This window comes from Leptodactylus fuscus, chromosome 5 (genome assembly GCF_031893055.1).
Source record: "Leptodactylus fuscus isolate aLepFus1 chromosome 5, aLepFus1.hap2, whole genome shotgun sequence".
In the NCBI taxonomy this organism is placed as follows: Eukaryota; Metazoa; Chordata; class Amphibia; order Anura; family Leptodactylidae; genus Leptodactylus; species Leptodactylus fuscus.
The window spans coordinates 116,460,065-116,470,541 of NC_134269.1; the positions used below are offsets into that span (position 1 = coordinate 116,460,065).

Consider the following 10,477-nt stretch of genomic DNA (forward strand, 5'->3'; position numbering starts at 1 on the left):
ATTCAGGCAGAGGTTGGAAGGGGTATTCGGTGCTTTACCAGGCTTGGGCAGTGTAATAATAGTTGTCTCCATCAACAGCCATCAGTTGCAGCTTTATTGAAAGAATTAAATAGGTGGCTAGGATTGAAGAAAATTGCTTATAATAATAATTAGTGAAGCCATCTGGTTGGGGGCCTTGTGGAGTTTCAGGGATTTAGCGACTATGACAACATCTTGAATAACAAATGGGTTACAGAGGAATTGTAATGTAGATAGAGATCATAGGTAAAGAGTTTTGTACGAAGTTAGCAATATCGGCATCAGAAGGTTATGGGGTGGAAGAGTCATCCTTCAGCTTATATAGGGACTCATAGTACAATTTAAATTGATCAGCTATTAGACCCAGGTCCATGATCTTATTACCACGTGACTCAAGCAAATGTGCTATGTGGAATTTAGTCTGTATTTGTTCAACTCTACGCGTTGATAAGGAACCTACTCTATTGCTGTGTAAGTAGGACTGTCCTGGGAATTTATTTAGAGTCCTCTCATATTGTGCTGCTAAAGTTGTAAGTGAAGTCTTGAGGGCTCAGGGGATGGGGACATCTTGCTAGCTGTGGATCTTGTGGATATCAGTGGTTAATGTTTGAAACTCTTGTTCTCTGCGCCATTTAAGACGGGAACAGAGTTTGATAAAAACGTGGCGGTGCTGTTGAGATGGAAACAATACAGCCCTGGTGTGATGAGATCGAGGTGCTACCAGGAGTCACGAGGCTGTATCCAGAGGAGGAGAATGTTCTGGAAGACCTACTGCTGGCGGGGTAAATTTGGCGTCTGTCTCAGGTAGTCTCACAGTCTTTCAGAAAAGGGGGAGTGTTGGAGTGTTCCAAATGAGTGCCAGAGGTGGCCCACGGGTTTTCAAACTTTTACATTAGGCGGTCATTCTGGACGGCAGCCAGTCATGATCCTTTTCATTTGCCATCTTTAGATTAATTATTGCACACTTAAATTACAAACACAATATTAACTATACTATTAATTCTGCAACTCCATTCACAAATAAAGGCATTTCCTTCACAAGGGCCTAACCCAAACCCTGTAAACCCACCCTTAAGACAATCCACGTGAGATGTAATAATAAAATGCATAATGTCTGCAAAATAAATAGTATGACAAATACACAAAATACCCAATCCATCTATAAAGGCTTCACTACAGGAAACAGATAAGGCTTTTTCCTGTGTACCAAACAAGGAGTGGTTGATTAAATAAAGGATGTACAATTGCACAAGACTCTTGTACAACATGTCACAATAAATCACGTTCATATACAGAGGATTAACTGTAGAAACCAATATTCCTTCACATAGTACATAATTGTATGTGATATAACGGAAGACAGTATGATTTGCAAAAATTCAATGTTATAGTAAGCAGGTTGAGAAACAGTATAGTTACTACATATGTTAGTGTGTATGAGTGTACACTGCCAGATCAACTGTTTGTCTGTGGCTGTTGCACATCTGGACCTGTCAATCTTTATATTAGGGATTGGCACTGAGCGGCGACCATAGATAAGCAATGGCAGTTGCAACCACACCCCAGATGCATTAAAAACAGGTAATTTGCATACAGAATAAAACATTGATTTTCTCAGCTACAAGTTTGTATTTTTGACATAAAGAAGTGTATGTTCGCTATGTTAATAAGAAGGGAAACAGTAACTTAACTCACATACACCACCGGTTCCTTTTTCTCCCATGCTTCCAAAGAGTCCCAGCATGGGAGAGAAAGGGGACCGAGACTGTACAACAGAGAATTGGGGATAGGCAACAATTTTTTTTGTTTGTTTTCCACCCACCCTGGATGCCCCTGGACAACCGCTATGAATACAACACAGATTCATCACAGTCAATAATGCCTCCTGTCTAAGATTAAGTTCGGGTGAAGGTAAGTAAAATTAAGTGTTAGTAAAGAGAGAAAAAAAAAAAAAAAAAAAAAAAAAAGCTCAAAGTGGAATATTCTTACCGACAAGATTGTGCTACTTTATGAAGAAAGGATGTTGGCTCTTTCTTCTTCAAATGTAAATGTTCTTGCAAATATTCCTGGGTATATATGGGGCGATCCACGCAGTATTTCTGTCTCTGGCACAGACATTCATCTTCCCCTGAAGCTAATTCCATAGCACATTTCACGTCCTTGGTAGGTATCTGAAGGTTACAGCAGAAAAGACATCAAATTTAATCTGTAATTTATATAAACAGCATCACTCCTATGTATCCTAAGCAGAAAAATCACCAGCCCTGATGTCACAACCTGTTGTAACCACAAATTAATCACTCAGCGCAATAATTAATATTTTGTATACACATATCTATTGATAAAGTCCATAGCAGCACCATGTAAAAAACTTGGGTGCAACGCCTCGGATTCTTGATTAAAAAAAAAAAAAAAAAAAAAAAAGTCAGCATACAAAAGCAAGAGGCAGCACTCCAAAAACTAGTGACAACAAGTCCAAAGGTGGAATTTATTTCAAGCACAACACTTCAACTCCAGTATGGAGCTAAAATGTTGCAATGAGCTGGAATTTTGCCTTTTATTTGCTATTTGTGTATATGGATGTGGCAGTTAACCTGAACTTCTGCAAATGCTTAAACTACCGCAGTGTAGTATCTTATTGCAGAAGACAAAAAAACTATGAAAAGTCTTTGGAAAATGTTTTTAAACCACACATAATTAGTTTCTTTAACAGATGATTAATTTGTAGTTTTCTTAAACAAACAAAAAATACATATGGAGAAGAAATATATAACACCGAGAAGGACAAGCCATACAGATAAGCAAATAGGGGAAGTAACGTGTTTCTATGATGTGAAAATGATCAGATTTTAAAGTACCTAGCTCCAATCTGTGACGTGGGAGTTGTCTAAAAGCCAGATTGAAAGCTGCTATTTTGAACAGGCTGATATACTTAAATGAGATACCATGACCTGAAGCATCTCCAGACTCAGCTTCCATTGAGAATATCTGAGACGTCATTGGACAGCAATTGCAAAGTGATTTGCATGCCCAAATGTATTCAACATGGCATAATATTCCTCAACCATTTACAACCTCCTTGATAGCATGCAAAGGTGTTTTAAGTGTTGGTAATTCTGCACATGCTGCTTATAGAAAGGGAGACTGCACACGGAGTTTACGCTCACTCATTCTGAACGTAAAACTCATTCAGACTCCGTTACCAAGGAGTAATGCGCTGCGCATTAAGACACGTATACACGTGTCAGAGTGTGAGCGCTCAAAACAGATTCCATTCACTTCAGTGTGTGCCGGCTCACGAGCGCTACACATTGAAATCAATGGGTTAAAAAGCCTCCCATTGATTTCAATGGGGAGTGTGCGTATGCCGGCACCCATTCAAGTCAATGGGATCTGTTTTTTACGAGTTTACGTTCAGAATGAGCGGAGCGTAAACTCCGTATGAAGGCTCTCCCCCCCCCCCCCCCAAAAAAAAAAAAAAAAAAAAGAAGACTTTCTAAAAGCTTCACTACTACATAGGAGCAGTGACTGGTTTCAGTGATCATGTTGGGGGTGAGAGGCACTGTTGTCATTGCTGGAATGAAGACACAGGATCTGAAGATAGTATAGTGGTTTGCACTGATGCCTTGCAGCGTTGAAGTCCTGGGTTTGGAATGGACCAAGGGCAACAACTGCATGGAGTTTGTATGTCCTCCCCACATGCCAAAAGTATACTGATAGGTAAACTCTACAACGACTGGCCCTTGTAGGTATTGGGGGATGAGCACCTGCATGGCAGCTTCTAACTCGCCTACTCCACAAAGCTGTTCCGCTATGAGTCCCTTAGGGTAAGTTCACAAGGGTTTTTTTGGACTAGATTTTGACGCCAGAATACGCTCCAAAAAACGCCTGTCGCGCCATTCTGACACTCGCAGCATTCCGCTCCGGATTAGGCCCAAATGAATGGGCCTAGTCAGGAGGGAGTGTTGCGCCACGGATGCCCATGGTTTATTCAGATATGGCAGCTCGCTTCTTTTTTCCGCTCGCGGGAAGAAACGGCTCGCGGAAAAAAGACGTGAACGGCTCCCATTGAAGTCAATGGGAGGCGTTTTTTTCAGCCGGATTCTGAGGTGGATTCAACGTCAAAATCAGTCTCAAAAACCCTGTGTGAACTTACCCTGAGGGAGAAAAGCGCATTACAAAATATTTGTAATTGAACCCTGCCACTGATGTGACAATAGGTCAAAGAGAGCGTCTTTTTATCCCCATTCACAATGGCCAACAAAAATGATGGTTTTTTTTTTCTGCAATGTGTGGGTGGGATTAGCCAGAATTCCATCCACTTTGCAGGTAATGTAAAATGCCAAATCATTTTAGCAACGTGGGCTTCAATCCCCGAAGGACAAGGCTCATTTCTGTGCACAGTTGCATAGTCCCATTCATTCCTCTCAGTGAGCTCAGGCTGCAAAACAGACAGCACTTGTCCCGAGTTTTGCTCCAGGCTTAACGCCACATACACTGGTCCGTTAGAATACATGATCATGTATATAGGGCTTTTAAAATGAATGAGTCAGTGTGGTTGTACATAGCCAATACACACAGACATGTGCATTAGGCCTTAGGATTAAAAATTATTTTTCATCACCATCATCTATGTGAGCATAGCAAGAAGTTGGCTTGGGTTTCTTCAGCAATTTTGGCAGGGCTACTTTTACAGCTCAAATAATTTAACGATAAAAAATAATTAGCTCTTCTAAGAGAGAATTACAAAAGCAAAAAAAAAAAAAAAAAAAAAAAAACCCACAGGAATTCCCCCATTGATTTTGTATTATAGATTTAAGTGTGTGTATTTCATCATGCTGTTCCTGAAGAGAACTGAAAGGCCATGCGTGTGTACACATTAATGAGCAATAACACCTTAATGACTGGAAACAAGTCACCCTGAGCACACGACTAGCACATGACCAAACTTCCTCTTTATGTCTGTGTCAGGCATTCTGCCTTTGTAAGCTTGGGATTTTTTCCTCCTGATTTCCATCTTTAGGTCTGTGCACTGCTGAATTATTTCTAACCATCTTGGTCTTATTCTCAGTAGCTCTTCAAGTTTGTCTCAAAATGTATGTAGTCTTCTGTGAGCATTAGACTTTGTTATTCCTGTGGAATAACTTGCACAACTTGTATAGGTTGTGCAAGTAGAACAATGCAACAAAGTGGAAATATACATTATGCAAGCTTCACATGCAGATGTTATGTAAAACATCTGAAAACAGAGCGAACAGTGTCATTTTTGTTGCCCTTATTCACACCACAGAATAAGAGCATTTGATCAGAAGGCTTGTGGTGTGGAACTGTGCGTAGATTATACAATTATTTACTTTTAATTCTGCCCATCTTTTAAAGGGCTCTATCATTGGGAAAAGTCATTTTTAACTAATCACATCCTCGCATAGCCTTTAGAAAGTCTATTCCACGCCTCCCTTTAGTATGTCAATTGCCTCAGTGGTTTCTGAATAAGACCGTTTTTACTCATATGCTAATGAGCTTCCAGCCAGCACAGGAAGTTCCCAGCAGCATTCGTCCCTGCTATCATCTCCTATCTGTGTGTGCAAACAGGAAGCTGAGTCATCCGCGGTTTTTTAACGCACTCACCATGTTTATTTTTTCATCATCACTTTTTTCTGTCGTGTGCAATCTGTCATTTTAATGAAGATGTATTAAAGTTGGAATTTTAGACGATAAAGAGTGTCGCAAACCACCTCTTCTTTTCACATTCGTATTGGATGTCCGTCCGAGCCCGGAGGATTGGGTTTAGCACCTCGAAGAAAAAGACTCTATATATGTGGTAAGCCACAGCCATTCACTCTTTTTACTATTCTCATAAAGAAGAGGAAGCTTGGTCATGTGCTAGTCGTGTGCTCAGGGTGACTTGTTTCCAGTAATTAAGGTGTTATTGCTCACTAATGTGTACACACACATGTCCTTTCAATTCTCTTCAGGAACAGCATGATGAAATATTTTTCCTTTTTGGAGACCAGAAAGAGGACTGGTATTATGAAGCACATAGATAATAGTGGCAACCATAGGACCTATTCCATATAGCACATGCTATCTACTGCTCTCCTATTCCACTCACAAGAGAAGCATGCCTAGTAGAACAGATCTATGGCCATGTTCACACATTGAGGCTGAGGCCCCACGAGGCGGAAATGCAGCTTTTTTTGTTGAAGATTTTGTTGCGTTTTTTTGATCCAAAGCCAGAACTAGATTGAGCAGAAGATAGAAGTTTAAGAGCTTTCTATATATTACCAATTCCATTTGTAGCCATTCTTGGCTCTGGCTCAAAAAACTGCAACAAAATCTGCAACAAAGAAAGCTGCGTTTGGGGCCTTCGCCTTAAAGTGGTATTCCGACTTGTATCTTAAGCTTTTTACCCAATACATGGTTTAAGCTATTTTACTTATTTTGATTGCCAGACACAACAAAATCTCTTTTATGAGTATTTCCAACTGGTTGCCTAAATTACAGACCTGCTACAGGTCAGAATGGTGACTCAGTCCCTGCTCCAAGGAACACATTCTATTCTCTTCTCTCCCCACGTTCTCTCAGGATTCAGTGCTTGAGTCCTAATAAGTCTAGTAAAGTTGAGTTTTGATTCTGCTCTCTGTGTATGTAAATCCTGAAATGACTGTACCCTTTACAACAAGCACAAGAAGTGTGCTTCAATAATCTGAAAACCAGGAGGGGAGCTGAAATCCTGAAATGGGAAAACACCTTTAGGCTAAGACTCCATGGGACATCCCGCAGCAAAAAAGCACTGCGGGAAAAACCGTGGAAGAAGCCCATCGCAGTTCTTCCCGCAGTACTTTAGACAGAAAGTTTGCAGAGATTTCCTTTGCAGAATTGTTACAATTATACCTATGGGGAAACTGCCGGTGTTTCTGTAGGTATAATTGACACGCTGCGATTTCTAAAATCGTGTCGGTTTTGGAAATCACTGCGTGTCTGCACCCAGGTTTTCACCGCAAAGTGGCCTTGGAATTCGCTAGAGTCCCATCCACTTTGTCCTTACTGTAAAACGCAGGGATTTTTCCCATGGCATTTCCACCACGAGGAAAATCGCAGCGTTTCTTTCCCATGGGGCCCCGGCCTTAGGCTGAGTTTCCACAACGCGGGGCCTCAGCCTTAAAGGCTACATTAAGGTGGAATAATCTTGAGCTAATTTTGAGGCAGATTCCACCTCAAAATCCGTTCCAAATTCCAACCGGAATCTGCTTCCCAAAGTTTTCAACAGGAGACAGCAGCAGACACTTTTCTTTTTTTTCGGGACACTTGATCGATCTTCTTGTCAATTTGGAAACTGATTCATTATAGTCCGAAGCTCACACTCATAGCCCCCAATTGTGATAGAGGATTGTGTTATGGCTTTGTGTTGCGTGGATCCATAATAGGACATGGCTTAGGCCATGTGTCATAGCTAGAATGCGTATCTGTACACTTGAAGTGTAAGTACACAATGACCCATTTACTTCAATGTATTACATGGTTCCGTACATGGGCCACAAAACTCAAGACAGGTACTATTCCTGTTCGGTTTTGGAGCAGTGACCCCTATACATTAAATAAATGGGACTGCGGAAGTAAGGCTGGTGCACAGGTGGCATACGGATGACATCTGCAAGCCGCCCATGCTGTTCAAGTTGCCAGTAGCCCGTACAGAGTCATGTGCAATTAACCTAACTGTGCTGACTGATCGGAAACGGTGGGGACTAGAGAGAAGATTCAGACTGCACTGGATCAGTGGAGCAGTGTCTATTAAAAGAAGCAAAGATCTGGACATGCCAGATGAAATGTCACATTTAAATGCAATGTGCTACATATAAATACTTCTGGAATGATACCAAGCATAGGTCATGATTATCCAACTCCAGAAAACCCCCTCATTAAACATACTTTGAATTAAAAACTGCAGAGCAGGTTAATTCACATTGCTGTAGTATTAGTGTGCTACTTTTTGTTTGGGGGGGTTGACTGCATGCTTGGTAGAGATGGTAGACACTCCTTTTAAATCTCATGCGCTCTGCTGCTACTGTACATTGTCAACAATGGCTAATCCACTGCAAGGAAGTTTCATGTGGACCCAGCCTAAAATGTGTAAATCAACAGCATGGCTTCATTTTTATCCTATGTCACAGACAATGCAAGGAGCATGGTCACATGGTAGTAGTCACGTGCAACTGCAACCCCACTTGCACAAGGCTGCCATTCATCGCACGATCATACTTTATAAGGCTAAGTTCACACGTGAATTACATGTGGCGAAATTTGGTCTGGAAAAAATTATTTAATTTATTAATTAAATTCCTAATTAGGAAGTTGTTTTTGGACCTTGAAGTGTTTTTTGGAGCGTTTTCTGGAGCGGTTTTTGGTAAAAACCGCTTCAGAAAACGCCAGGTAGTTTTTCCCTGCCGGGCAGTGAATGGACCGTAAAAAAACGCATTGCGGTTTTTGGTCGCGGTTTCCGCCTCCCATTCACTTCTATTGACCTCCTGAGGCAGAATCCGCCTCAAGAAAGGTCATGACGCTTCTTTTTTCTGCTAGCGGCAACATGCTGCTAGCGGAAAAAAGAACGCTAGTGGTCTCCATAGACCACCATTGTCCATAATCCGCCCCCTCTCTGCCCGTGTGAACGAGCCCTAATTGTGCAATCATTGACATCCACAAGTGGTTAGGGTTTCTATGGATAAGGCACATGCACTAACCGAACACAGGCTGCTGGCATTTTTTCTACAAGAAAAACTGCTGTGAGAACTGCAGCATAACATCTTGTGTGAATAAGACCCTAAATAAGGACTTTCAAGTAAGATACGCTAGCATTTGAGCCTCAGTATCAGTCTCCGTCCCCCACAAAGCAGGACTCTTCGCTCCACCATTTTAAACAGAAACTGGGTAAAAACCCATTATAGTCTATGGGGTCTGCAGGTTTCCCCTTTTTAAGTGGATAGGGTTTCCGTTTTTTGTGTCCCAATGTGGACCTAAATGACAGAAACTCGACTGCTAGTATGAACCTAGTGTTACAATGATACCTGGCTAAGGCACGGTTCACATCTGCGCATGGGTTTCCATTTGGGGGTCCGCTTGAAGGGAAATCTAAACCGCATAAAAAAAAGCAGTTACCTTAGGAAACCCACGGACCCCAGAGACTATAATGGGATCTGTGTGGTTTCCACTTGGTTCCGGTACAAAAAATGCAGAGAGAAAAGTGCTGCTTCCAGGACTTTTCTCTCCGAATTTTTAATGCGGAGAGGGGAACAGAATGGCCAAATGCAAATGTGAACCAGGCCTCACATATGTGTCACTGTATATTCTTACTTTTGGACATGTTTACAGAATTTCATTTTAAAAAACATATATTTATGTATTTACTATTCAGTCGGACTACACCTTAGTGTTAGTGTCTAGGAACATTTTCTATGCCAGATAAGATTACATTTTTGGCCCATAAGACCTATGGGTGTGCCAAGCAAACACAAACTTCAAAGGTAGCCAAAAAAAGAATGTATTGCAGTCCACACTGCCCCATTTCTGTTCTCTATAGGAAGACTGATCATCAAGCCTAAACCTGTATTAGGCAAACCATTCATTGTACAGGGCACACAAGACAGCAGCGGGTCAGAGCTGTGACCGAAACCAAAGGGTCACATGAGCAATTTCAACATAGTGAACATTTGTAGGTCAATGCACTGTAAGCAGACATCCCAAATTATTGTGACAAAGTTTATCTATGAGGAGCACAAAGTGCAAGAGCACTAATGGCGTAAGGCACCAACATGGAGGCTGCATGTGTATACTGTATATGATATGTGACAATGGTGGCAGATGTCCTGATCCAGTCATTATAGAGGGCACATTGTCATGTTCTTCCATCATGGTTGATAATACCTTATAAAGACATGGGAATCATCATGGAACATATGTGACAGGATATGGCTGCTCTCAGTGGTCTCATCCCCTCCATCCTGACAGACATTTCCATACATAAGACAGATACTTCTACCTCACATACAGTGGCAGTGACTAATGTCACATCTGACTTCCCTGTAGATAGTATAGAGCAGATGAGGTCCCTGCTTGTCACTTACCTCAGTCCCTGGATGAGGTGATTCCCCGTGTAATTGCCAGCACAGTAGTTGCTAATGTCTCTCACTAGTTACAATTTAACAGCAGCGGCAGTGGCTACAGCAGCAGGCTCACTTGTGACTTGGACAACTATCAGCTCCTTGAAATGTGAGAGGCTGATGATAGGGCACCAGTACGCCTGTGTAACTAACAGACCCCCTCCCGAGGGCTGAAGGGTAATGTAGTCCTCTGGTAGTAACACATACAGTGCAACCCCGGCATACGAACATCAATACCCATAATGCACTGCTGTGGAGTTAAAGGTTACCCTGGGAGCAATCTACAGGTCCCGCCCTCGTCTCCA

At 41.8% G+C, this 10,477-nt stretch overlaps 1 protein-coding gene across 1 annotated transcript in view; it reads right to left on the reverse strand.

Moving 5' to 3' along the window:
• Positions 1-10,268, reverse strand: part of SLC26A5 (solute carrier family 26 member 5) — a 47,903-nt gene extending 37,635 nt beyond the window's left edge. Inside the window, exons 1-2 of the mRNA XM_075274105.1 lie at positions 10,137-10,268; positions 2,008-2,189 (exon numbers count right to left, since the gene is read on the reverse strand). Of these exons, the coding sequence (XP_075130206.1) occupies positions 2,008-2,162 (155 nt within the window). The 5' untranslated portion in view covers positions 2,163-2,189; positions 10,137-10,268. The remainder of the gene's footprint in view (positions 1-2,007; positions 2,190-10,136) is intronic.
• Positions 10,269-10,477: the final 209 nt, after the last annotated feature.